Below are 13,358 nucleotides of genomic sequence, written 5' to 3' on the forward strand. Positions count from 1 at the left end.
GCTGCCAGGCAGAAGAGGGTTGGAGTGGATGGCCATTTGTTGGGAGGGATTGGATGGTGTCCTTCCTGGCAGAAGGGGGTTGGACTAGATTGTCCTTGGAGGTCGATTCCAACTATAGGATTCTATGATTCCAAAAGTAGATGCCTTGTTGGGCATCCACCACAAAATCAACATAACTGAGAAGAAATCGTAACACAACACACCCTACACGCAAGAGTTAGGAAAGAGTTTGCATTTTATACATAGAATATGTACATTGGTTTCGGACTCGCAGGTATCATCCATGCAGATTTCAATAGAAAAAAACTATGTACAAAAGTAAAACTAGACAGCAGGACTGTTTCCCAAAAGACATACACTTGTCGGAAGCTCCAGCGATAATAAAAGTCGTCCTGAAAAAGGTGTCGGAAGTTCATAAAGAACAGGGAAAAGGAGGGGTTTACAGAACATGAGCGAAGAGTGAATTCAAATGCAGGGTCAAACATGGCAGTATTATACAGACACACAAAAAAGGCAAAGTCCCTTTGCAAACAGTTGACATTTGTATTAAGTTTTCACACGGTTATATAAAAGTAGTTGTTTTGAGCTTGTTCCTGCTGTGGGTTCAGTTACAGAAGATATAAAAATATGTGAATGGCAACTATGAAAGGACGTTACTTAAAGCACGTAGCGAATCCTTCAAAGACTCTGCAAAGGTTGGCAGACCTGCCCCTCCCTCCTGCTGCAATGCCATTTTTATTTTTGCAGAAGTTGTGGCATTTGCGTTGTGGTTTAATATTACCGTCTTGTCGATGTATGGATTTCAGGAGAACAAGTTAATACCTGACACACCTCAAGAGTAGCCCTAAATCCAGAATCCCAAATCCAAATAAACTCGAATGTAGGAACCATCAAGAGGGGAAATAGGCTCCGATTTCCATACAAGAACTGCTTTGTGCTCTCCATCAATTTTGCAAAAACAGGGCAGAATTTGCTAACATTCATCCTTCAAATTACAAACTCACCATTCCACATACTTCCCTTCTGAGGAGGTTTACTTCTACATTTCCCCTAAATACTACTTCTACTTAAAAGGCTGAATGCTCTTCCTCCCCCTAAACCCCATTCCAAAGAAATCAAAGATAATAAACCACTTCCTTTTTTTCCCCCAAGGAAAGGAACAATAAATACGCCTAAACGTTAGAAAGGCAAACATACTTTCATATATTCAATTGCATTTGAACGGCAAATCAATTTGTAGAGGAGAGGCTCGCAGGTCCTTGCGGGTTTGTCTCTGAACAAGAAAGGCAGAGATTGTGGCCTACGAGAGCCATTTCACAGTGAACACTGGCCTTTCTTAAGTCCAATATTTAAAGGATCACTGAGATGCAACTGGGAAGACCGGTAAAGAAAGAAAGGGCCTTCAAAGAATCCCAGTAGTTTCTGAATTCAAGGTCTCATGAAGAAAGGAATGGCATCAAAAGCCACTCAAGATACTCTGGATGATTCAGGGCCAATCCAGTCAGTACCTTTATCCCAGAAGCTTCCACAGCAAAAAGCAGGGTGGCCAGATGCCGTTCCCTGTAAACGTGGAAGCAATTGCTACAAAAGGAAAAAAAGAGAGAGATTTCCAGGTGCAAGAATATCTGAATATGCAGATCTTTGCATGTCTGTATGTCCCGGTAATCGGAAATCACCGGATTTTTTATTTAGGTTTGTTCTTGGTTTTAGATGTTTGTTCCTGATTGGTCAGTTCCTAAAAAGAAGGTGACAGTTGAGTACAATGTGAAAAGTTTGTTTGTGTGCCAGAAACTTCATTAAACACGTGGAGGGCACATTTTCTCTGGCCAGGACCAAGTTGTGGCCCCCGAGTCAACGTTGTACATCTTTTCACAATAAGAGAAATCAGGTACAGACATGTATAACCCAGGAACAACACCCCAGTCTGCACAGATGGCCCTGCAGCTTATACAACTCAGGAACGAAACTTATACAATGATTCACATCTTTGCATCTTAAGTGTGTTTTTTTTTTAAGCTGAAATTTCTGGTGGAGGTCCCACAGTAGCCATCTTGGAAGCCTCTACATCTCACAACAAAGTGTCAAGTCTAGACAACTGAGGCAGAAATCCTGGGACTAACAGGTCTGTATGTGGACCTCTTCTGAAGTCCCAGGATTTTTTGCCCCTGTTTAAAACCCGTGATTTAGAGCTGTCTGGAAGCGCCCTGACTTGCCTCCATGAGTTCTGAATGGGGGCCAGATGGGCAATTTGTGTCCCCCAGATGTTTCCGGGGGATTCCATCTGAACATTAGGAAGAACTTCCTGACTGTGAGAGCCGTTCAGCAGTGGTACTCTCTGCCCCAGAGTGTGGTGGAGGCTCTTTCTTTGGAAGCTTTTAAACAGAGGCTGGATGGCCATCTGTCAGGGGTGCTTTGAATGCAATAATCCTGCTTCTAGGCTGGGGGTTGGACTAGATGGCCTATGAGGTCTCTTCCAACTCTATGATTCTATGATTCTATGTCTTGCAATTGCAATCATGATGGGAACTGCAATCCAAAGCTACCTGGAGGGCTAAACATATCAGCTCTTGTCATGGGGAACTGTAGTTTCTGACTTGAAACCACTCTCGACTCAAAATAACAGGAGAGATTAGCTCAGGAGCAAGATCTTCCTCAGCCTGGTCTTCCTCCTTCAGCCACTGTTTTGGAATTCAGTTCCCTCCAGTCTCTGAAAATAGTCCAGTGGCCAAGAGTCCTGGGAACTGTTGTCCCAAACATATTGAGAACATCTTATTGGAGAAGACTATAGTTCTATTTTAACAATTTTTTTTTAATTTGGATGTTGCTTCATTGGAAGACACACCAGTCAATATCCCAGTGTCATTGGCACTGAAAACCAGAAGCAATTCGAGGTCTCTTAGGGCCTTACCACACAGCCATATAACCCAGAATATTTGCTTTGAACTGGGTTATCTGAGACCTCATTTCCAGTTCAAAATGGGATTTTATTCAGCTGTGTAGAAGGGGCCCAAGTCACTATTTGTTCTTCTCAGAAGCAGAAGAGGCTCTTTTGAAGACTAAACTGTGCTGGGAAGCATTTGGCATCTGAGGGAAGGAAAGGGAGCAAACAGTCCTATGATGAACCTGGGTTAGACCAGATTTATCTGAGTTTTTAATTCATAGTAAAGACTTCATCTAAAAACTTAGCCTACTTTATGGTACGGGTTTGTGTGCCTCTTTAGGCTCAAAGAGGCTGACTCTGGTGCTCGTTGTTCATAATGGAAAGCCATTGTTGTGCTAAAGCTCATTCTGCACAGTGACGGCAAGACATAGTCGCCACCCAAACACCATCCTTGTAGCAGGGCCCTGACGATTCTGCCAATAATGTGTTGCTGCAGCTCCAAAAATAATCCGACTAACATTGGTGGCAGAAAGGAAACAGTTTGTTTCTCACTGGAACAGGAAGGTGAATTTTACTCTTTTAACTGAACATTAAAAAAGGATGAAATCAGATTGAAATGAACCACATGAAGCAGGGTGACTAGAAGATAATTCAAAGACAAGGAAATACTTGTCGGTTTGTTTGTTAGTTTTCCACAATGCTTATTATATTACAGGGCAAAGTGGAGCAAGCTTTTTCAGCTTGGAGAAAGACTCACTTCGGAGGCCGAGGAATGGATCTCCAAGGGGGTTTCAGGATCGTCCAAAATGCTTAAAAAGGCAGGCCAAGCAAAGAAGCAGCCACCTTGTCCTTCTCTGTGAAGAGATGCTTGTAATACTTGCTTATTTCAGAACATATCTGAGCTCTGTCAAGAAAGGACAGAGACATCCGTCCCAATGTGTTGTTGAAGGCTTTCACGGCCAGAATCGCTGGACTGCTGCGAGTTTTCTGGGCTGCATGGCTATGTTCCAGAAGCATTCTCTCCTGACATTTTGCCCACATCTATGGCAGGCATTCTCAGAGGTTGTGAGGTATACCGAAAACTAAGTGAGGGGAATTTATATATCTGTGGAAGGTCCAGGGTGGGAGAAAGAACTCTTGTCTTTTAGAGGCAAGTGTGAATGCTGCAATTAAACACCTTGATTAGCATTGAAAAGTCTTGCAGCTTCAATGCCTGGCTGATTGCTGCCTGGAGGAATCTATTGTTAGGAGGTGTTAGTTGGCCCTGATTTTTTCATGTCTGGAATTCCCGTGTTTTCAGAGTGTTGTTCTTTATTTGCTGTCCTGATTTTAGAAGAAGAACTTTATTTTTCTACCCTGCCTCCATCTCCCCAAAGGGATTCGGGGCGGCTTACATGGGGCCCAAGCCCAGGCAGAATACAATTAAAATAAAGCAATAACAATCAAAACAGCATAAAACAACATAACAAAAATAGCTAGCAACAACAATAACAGCAGACTAATTTTGGAAGGGGGGTGGAAAACCACTATGTGAACTAGTTAAAAAATAAAGTGGTTTAGTAAGATAGATGACAATGTATAACGGCATAGGAAAAATCATGGAAACAGAGCAAACTAACAGGATCAGTTAATATAATATAGGGCATCAGATTGAATGACAATTCAAGTCATGAAACAGGCCATTTGTCACAGGAGTCGTCAATCAAAAGCACGCTGAAACATCCACATCTTTAATTCCTTACGGAACATGGCTAGGGAGCATGCCAGCCTAATCTCCCTGGGGAGGGAGTTCCAGAGATGGTGGGCCACCACCGAGAGTGCCCTCTCTCTTGTCCCCACCAACCGTTCCTGAGATGGGGACGAGAGCAAGAAAAGGGCATCCTCGGAAGATCTTAAGGACTGTGTGGGCTCGTAAGGGAGGAGGAGTTGTTTAATATCGGTAGCCAGATTTTGTTCATTTTCTAGGTTTCCTACTTTCTGTTGAAATTATCCACATTTTATGGCTTTCAATGGCTTCTTTGTGTAGTCTGATGTTCCGCTACGTTCAGCAAAGGACAAGAGGGATCCTCTCACCTCTGCAGGAGTCTACCGTATTCCATGCAGCTGTGGATAAGTCTACAGAGGGACCAACAAACACAACAGCATTGCCCAAACATGAATCAAAGAACATGAAAGGCACTGCAGACTAATTCAACCAGCGAAATTGGTCATAGCAGAGTATTTGATGGACCAACCTGGACACAGCATATTATTTAACAGTACAGAAATGCTGGGCCACTCAAACAACCACCATGTCAGACTACACAGAGGTGCCACTGCAACCCACAAGCACGTGGACAATTTCAACAGAAAGGGGGAAACCATGAAAAAGAACAAAATTTGGCTACAAGTATTTAAAAAACTCTAAAATCAGAACAGCAAATAAAGAACAACACTCAGAAAACAGCGGAATTCCAGCCAGGAAACTATCAGGGTCAACAAACACCTCCCAACAAAGGATTCCCCCAGGCAGGAACCAGCTTTTCAATGCTAATCTAGGTGATTGATTACAGAATTCTGAAAGGTTTCTCTGATGTAGCAGAAGCTAGAGACAATAAGGGATTCCGAACAAACTGTAAGGTTTCACAGCTCAGTTGCTGTGGATTAGTCTTCTCTTGAAAGAAGATGCCATGACACAAGAGTTGAAGGTACCATACGTCTTTATTGTTCGGAATACAAGAGTCTTGCACTACCTGTCTATATAGGCCTAGCTACAATATCATAAATCACGCAAGAGCCCTGGTACTGCCCTTTTCCACATTCCAGTGCCCACTTTCCCCTACCTTGGGGCAATTGACTTTTACGGCTGGTTCATATGTCCTGATCTCCCTTTTGACCAATGTCCATGTGCTCTATGTCAGGAGGGCTGGTAGTCAGATGGCACGAGAGATCATGACACATTCACCCTTGCCTCCAACAAACAAGAGTTCTTTCTCCCACCCTGGACATTCCACAGATATATAAACCTCTTTTGCCTAGTTTCCAACAGACCTCACAACCTCTGAGGATGCCTGCCACAGATGTGGGCAAAACGTCAGGAGAGAATGCTTCTGAAACATGGCCAGACAGCTCAGAAAACTCACAGCAATCCCTTCCAATCCTTGCTTTTCCTCCTTAGTGGACTCACCTCAATACCCAAAGCTAGGAGTTCACCAAAGTATTCGTAAATATTGCAAAAACAGAACTTCAGTTTGCGTTCTGCCCTTGGACAGTGTTTCCTCATATTAAAAAAGAAAGAAAAGAGTAAAGTGAAGTCAGGAGCAAGATGTGAATTCCTGACCATCACAATATAAACCTGAGATATATAGATATATATATATTTATATTTGGCAGTTTTACTTCAACATCCTTACCTCCTTTGTTGATGTGCATTTAAAACCACTCTCTGTGTCACTGTTCAACCAAGACAAGGAAAATAATAGATTTCTTTAGAAAAACAAAACCAAGAGAGACACCCACCGTCCGATAATACCTTTAAAAAAGTGATTAGGTATCAAATTAAATATGATAAATAAAAGCTTATTTACATTGTTTCCCCCCCTCCCCTAAAAACCAAATCTAGTAAATTCAAAACTGTGCAAACTGAAGAACATCCAACACTCAGATGTTAGTCCATGAAACGTCACATATTACCAATCTTACAAAAAAGGGGGGAAAAACCCTCTAATATTTAAAAAATATGCATCGCGTCTATCAAGACACAAAAGGAATTGCAAAAAAAAAAAAGGTTTTAAGACTAGTAAAAGAGTTATCCATGACACAGGCACTTCACATGTAAACAATCTACAGTACAACTGAAATAATATTATATTTATATATATATGTATATTTTGGCACCAACCTAGAAATACTGAGAGAGCGAGAGAGAGAAAGGGAAAATGTCCCACACCATTTTTGTCCTTTATGCTGTATACTATTCTGTTGCCGTCCTCAATGCGAATATCGGAGATGGCACAACAAGAAGAAGTGCAAGAAATTAAGAAAAGCAAATGGTTAATCACATAGCGTTTTTGTCAGTATGTTGTAGTGATTTGGGGTTTTTTTTGGAGAGGGGGGGAATGTATACAAAAAGGGGATTCAAACTGTAGTGGAAATGTGGCTTTTGCAGTCATCCAGAGAAGTCAAACTATGAATGGAAGAAGTGAGAGAAATGTACTTTGTTCAGGATGTGGACATGATATTAATCAACCAGGAGTTGGTTGGGATTTTCAGTAAACATATCTCAATTGGGGTGTTTTTCTCTCACAGAAGAAAACAATGTGATGCAAAAGTGAGGCATCAGCTTAACACAGAGGAAAAAAGATGTCACGGGAGGAAGTGAAGGCGAGTACTACCTGGAAAGAAATCCTGAGGGTTTTCAGGATCTCTTATGGCTCTGAGTTCGAAACGCGCAAGAAGGACAACCCTCAGCTGGGCAAACAGTCAGTTCGGCATAAAGGGAGCGTGTCCCCAAATGTAAGGCTCAGTCTGCAACCTCCAAGGGCCAAACGGGTCAATCGGGGCCAGCCACGGGACCTGTGTCTCTCACAGGCAGGAGAGCTGCGAGGCCTTTGAGGATGGGATCTCGAGTAGAGCCTGGACCGTCAGTCCCACTTTGACCAGGCCCCTCTCTTCCAAAATGTGATGGGGCAGGCAGAGTCTGTCCTGGAAAAGAAAAACGCTGTTTTTACAAGGCTAGATCTCGATCAGGCTGTAGAAGAGAAGGCTGCGTCTATTGCTGGGCAAGTGGGTTTGCTAACAACAACAACAACAACAACAACATTAATAATAATAATAATAATAATAATAATAATAATGTTATTTATTTTTACCCCGCCAACCATCTCCCCTAGAGGACTCGGGGCGGCTTACAAGGGACACACCCAAAATTACAATTAAAACACACATGTAAAACACTTAACCAATTAAAACATCAGATAAAAACAAATAACAGCACAACTGAAAGCAATATAAAAACAATACGGCTGAAAGAAACATAGCTGAGATATAGATTCAATAAATGCAATACATTTTTACAGGAGCGCAGGAAAATGCAACAATACAGTAAACTGGGCAGGAAATACTGTTGTAGTGCATGTTGAAGTACAACATATGGGAGTGTAAAATGCGGGCCGGTATAAAGTGCGGAACTTCAAGTAGAGACAAGGAAGTTGCTAGTGAGCTGCTTAGTCAAAAGCGCACCAGAACATCCAGGTTTTTAGTTGACTACAAAAGGAGGACAAGGTGGGAGCCTGTCTGATCTCCCTAGGGAGGGAGTTCCAGAGCCAGGGGGCCACCACCAAGAAGGCTCTCTCCCTCGTCCTCATCAACCATGCATGTGACGGCGGGGGGAGAGAGAGCAGTGCCTCCCCAGAAGATCTCAAGGTACGCACCTCTACAAAAGACCCTCTTCATAAATGTACAACAGAGTAACTTCTTAGCAGCAGTGTGACCCAGCACCAGTAGCTCAAAGTGATAAAAAGAACAAAAAAGACCCTTACACAGACCAATGTTATATCTTCTTTAGGAGGCTTTCTTTATAGCAAAAATAACATGGTTGCACTATTTAAAAGAAAAAGGTTTCCATAACATGAACAAAATTCTTTACACTTCCTTCTTTGTTTCCATGCTAGACTTCTTTCTCATGAAGATAAACAATTCTGCTCTCACAGAACCTCTTCTCATACCGAAGTTTCACAGGAGTTTCACACAGTAGTTTTTTATGCACAGCAGCCTTCACACACAATGGTCTTCAACCGGGGGCTTCTGTCACTGAAGCTTCTCACACCAGGTCTACTCCCACTGAGGCCTTTTCACACTGAGGACTCTCTCAGACTGACATTTCTCTCACACTGAAACCTACCTCATACTGAATCATAGAATCATAGAGTTGGAAGAGACCTCCTGGGCCATCCAGTCCAACCCCCTGCCAAGAAGCAGGAATATTGCATTCAAAGCACCCCTGACAGATGGCCATCGAGCCTCTGTTTAAAAGCTTCCAAAGAGGGAGCCTCCACCGCACTCCAGGGCAGAGAGTTGCACTGCTGAATGGCTCTCACAGTCAGGAAGTTCTTCCTCATGTTCAGATGGCATCTCCTTTCTTGTAGTTTGAAGTCATTGTTCCACGTCATAGTCTTCAGGGAAGCAGAAAACAAGCTTGCTCCCTCATCCCTGTGACTTCCTCTATTGTCATATAAAATCCAGATTACCTGGTTTGAATTAGAATATCATTGAATATCAATAATAATAGAGTAAATCATAAATGTAATAAAAATAATAATAGAGTAATAACATAAATATAATAAAATAATACTAATAAAAGAGTAAAAATCATAAATAACCTTGGCTCAAGTATAAGCCGAGGGGAGCTTTTTCAGCCTAAAAAAGGGCTGAAAAACTAGGCTTATACTCGAGTATATACAGTAATCCAATTCAAAGCAGGTAATCTGGTTTTATTTGACAATAGAGAAAGAGTCTGAGAAGCAGCCAAAAGTCTCATCCCCGCTGCAGGGTCCAAATGCTCAGCTCCTTCTTGCACATTTTACACAGCAATCCCTTTCCAAACTAAGGAAAAACCCCACATTATTCATTATTGAGCTCCACAAGATCTAGAACAGTTAAGCATCTCTAAATCAGTCATAGGCATGAAAGGATAAATTCTAGGGATTTACCTGTGGCACACCAAGTTTTTTACAAGCGTCAAGGAAGTTTTCTACGTTTCTTCGGCACTTTGCCATACTGAGTTTAGGCTGTTAAGAGAGAGAAGACCCACACTGAACAAAGAACGTGGCATTAAACAGCAGCAAAAGTCCTGGTGCTGAACCAGAGCCAAAATATAGGAATATTTTGATTAATAGAGGCCATCCCTGAGTTACAAACATCCAACTTGCAAATGCTCCTAGTTAAGAACAGGAGTGAGGGAGGAAGTAAGAGAAATCTCCCCTTGGAAGGGAAATGCACTCCTGGAAGAGTTATTATCATGGGACTTTTTCACTAAACTTTGTTTCAACAACCAGCCACATTTTTCAAAATCCAGTGATCACAGAGACAGAAAGAAAGATGAATGTATACCGTATATACTCGAGTATAAGCCGACCCGAATATAAGCCGAGGCACCTAATTTTACCACAAAAAATGGGAAAATGGATTGACTCGAGTATAAGCCGAGGGTGGGAAATGCAGGAGCTACTGGTAAATTTCAAAATAAAAATAAATACCAATAAAATTATATTAATTTAGGCATCAGTAGGTTAAATGTTTTTGAATATTTACATACAACTATAATTCAAGGTAAGACTGTCCAACTCTGATTAAACCATTATTCTAACCTTCTTCAATGTAAATATGCTTACATATCCTCCAATAATAATAAATAGAGTAAAATAATAATAATAATAATAATAGAGTAAAATAATGGAATGTAATAACAGTAATAATAGAGTAAAATAATAAATGTAATAACAATAGAGTAAAATAATAAATGTAACAGTAACAACAATAGAGTAAAATAATAAATGTAATAATAATAATAATAAAATAATAAATATAATAATAACAACAACAACAAAATCACAAAGTAAAATAATAAATAACATTGACTCGAGTATAAGCTGGGGAAGACTTTTTCAGCCTAAAAAAAGGACTGAAAAACTAGGCTTATACTCGAGTATATACAGTATATATTTGGCCTGTCCTAGGCTATAAACAAATTTAACATAACAACAAACCTACAGAACCTCTCTTATTCATAACTTGGGGATTTCCACTAAATCAATCTGAAATAGTTGCACTTGCAAAGCATCTGACTAGACAAGGATTATCGAATGGGGGTGGGGGTGAAAACAGAGAGTTTACTGGCCTTGAAAGGAAGTGCTGGACTTACCACCGCTGGCGACGGGACATGAATACTGGCAACGGACCGAGGTCTGATGTGGTTGGCTAAATGGCACAGAACCACGCCATCCATTAATGCTGCTCCAATGTCATCTGGCAAACTGACCTTCAACCGTGACTCCAGGTTCTAATGCGCATTAAAACAAACATACAAACTGGATCAACTTTCAGTGTCAAGGGAATAATCAATGTAAAAATTCAATAATATTGCGTTAAATTGGGGTTTTTTAATTAAATATTTTTTGAACTTTAAAAAAATATTTAATTAAAGCAATAAAATAAAATAAAAATGAATTTTATAAAGCACATTGGTCCAGTTTCAAAGCAGATGGCGTTCCCATTCCAGGTGCTTCCAAGGTTGGATCTACACTGCCATACAATCCAGTTTCTGAAACCAGGTTATCTGTTTTGATCTGGATTATATGAATCTGCAATATGTAATGTATTACTGTTTACATGTTGTACTTTATGTATCGCATCTTTCTGTGCTATTTTGTAAGTCACCTTGGGTCCTTATGGAAGATGGTGGTGGGGTATAAATAAAGTATTATTATTATTATTATTATTAGTTATAATCAAGTTTAAAGCAGATAACACTATGTAACACGATTTTTGTTCCTGGATTATAAGTGTCACTTCCTAATTGGTTCTATCATAAAAACATGGAAAAAGTTTATTAAATTGCCAAAACTTCGTTTTGGTAGGACATTGTGCAGCACATTTTCTTTATTTATTTATTTTATTTACAGTATTTATATTCCGCCCTTCTCACCCCGCAAGGGACTCAGAGTGAATTACAATGTACATATACATGGCAAACATTCAATGCCATAGACACACAACATATATAGAGAGACACACAGAGGCTATTTTAACATTCTGGTGGTATTCTGGCCACCAGGCGAGCTGTCATTTCACCGTCCATTTGTGACACTGATGAAGTACTTCCTCATTCTTTGCATGCTTGCTGGAGATTTTTATGGCGTCGTAAATTAGCCTCCCCGCATAAGCAGTACCTAAATTTCCTACTTGACAGATGCAACTGTCTTTCGGGCTGCAAAGGTCAACAGCAAGCTACACAAATTGGTCAGAAGCTTATTCCGTTCCGGGCTGGCTTTGAACTCATGACCTTTTGGTCAGTAGTGATCTTAATGCAGCTGACTCCCAGCCAGCTGCGCCACAGTCCCGGTGCTCTTAAATGTTCATAACATTTTAAAAACAAAAGATTTAACTAGTTTTTCAATGAATATCTCATTGAGTCTCAACCAATTCAACAAAGTTTGTGGCAGCCACAAAAAACTCCCAGCATCATGTCCCTGATGCACTTTATTAGAGATTTAAGATTGCCACACATTGCACCTACCCTAGAATCCTTCCATCTTACCTGTCATGTCCAGCACTTTTAATCTGTACCCATTACATTTGGTCCGGCCCTAGTTTTAAATGTGGCACGGTGTATTGTTTTGTTGTTTTACTGTTATTGATTTAATGTTTTTTGGTTTGCTTGTGAGTTAGATAATGTATTTGTTATGCTGTTGTTTTATTGAGGGACTTGGCCTTTGTAAGCCGCATCGAATCCTTCGGGATATGTTAGCGGGGTACAAAAAAAGATAATAATAATAATAATAATAATAATAATAATAATAATAATAATAATGAAGTTTATGGAGTAGAACAAATATTTTCAAAGTAATGACTGCACAATTAAACAGGAAATAACACTTTTAACAGACAATTTTGTTACGGATTATAGTGTAATCTGGATTCAGGAACTGGATTATATGACAATGTACATGGGGGTCCAGGTTTGTCTGCTTGTAGTGCCTCACAAGCTGGACTCATCTCCCAATGAAGTGCAAGCTAAGGCAACAATGCTAGGACCCATTCTAGACGGAGACGTACGTGGCGCAGCTGCTTGATCTGCTCCCTCTCCTCCCGCAAGTGCTCCATTTTCCTCCTCATGGTGAATCCGGGGTCGACAGTGCTGTAGTCCTGCCGCGAACGGGCAAAGGCTACAAAGAGAAAGGGGGACATTTAAGGGGTCTTTCCCTCAATGCTTTCTGTCTCTCAGACCACAGAGTGGTGCCTCTTACCTGATCTGGGCTTGAGTCCAAATGGCCCGTCGGCCCTGTCATATTCCTAGCAGCAAAAAAAAGGGAAGGCGTCAGCAAATCACAGAAAGCCACTGGAAAGATGCACAGGATGGACAGTTTTCATAGGGCCAGCACCTGTTCCCTGAGACTCCAAGGCAAGACTGCACTGGCTACTCATTTTGCTGTATCACTACTACTGCACTGATTTGAGTCTAATGCGCCATCAAATGTAATGCATGCCTCCATTTTCAAAACCCTGAAACCAAAAAAGGTACCGTATATACTCGAATATAAGCCAACCCAAATATAAACCGAGTTGCCTAATTTTACCACAAAAAACTGGAAAATCGTATTAACTCAAGTATAAGCCAAGGGAGGAAAATGCAGCAGCTATGGGCCAAGTTCAAAATAAAAAATAGATACCAATGAAATTAAATTAATTGAGGCATCAGGAGGTGAAATGTTTTTGAATG

General features: G+C 40.8%; 1 protein-coding gene across 6 annotated transcripts in view; it reads right to left on the minus strand.

Moving 5' to 3' along the window:
• Window positions 1-217: 217 nt before the first annotated feature.
• The window catches only part of LRCH2 (leucine rich repeats and calponin homology domain containing 2), a 67,411-nt gene continuing 54,270 nt past the window's right edge, over window positions 218-13,358 (minus strand). For all 6 annotated transcript variants that reach the window (XM_060756095.2, XM_060756100.2, XM_060756101.2 and 3 more), the window contains 5 exons: window positions 12,886-12,931; window positions 12,695-12,804; window positions 10,782-10,919; window positions 9,571-9,648; window positions 218-7,564 (listed from right to left, as the gene is read on the minus strand). In XM_060756095.2, the coding sequence (XP_060612078.2) occupies window positions 7,445-7,564; window positions 9,571-9,648; window positions 10,782-10,919; window positions 12,695-12,804; window positions 12,886-12,931 (492 nt within the window). In that variant the 3' untranslated portion in view covers window positions 218-7,444. The remainder of the gene's footprint in view (window positions 7,565-9,570; window positions 9,649-10,781; window positions 10,920-12,694; window positions 12,805-12,885; window positions 12,932-13,358) is intronic.

The sequence above is a fragment of the Anolis sagrei genome, chromosome 10 (assembly GCF_037176765.1).
Source record: "Anolis sagrei isolate rAnoSag1 chromosome 10, rAnoSag1.mat, whole genome shotgun sequence".
Lineage (NCBI taxonomy): Eukaryota > Metazoa > Chordata > Lepidosauria > Squamata > Dactyloidae > Anolis > Anolis sagrei.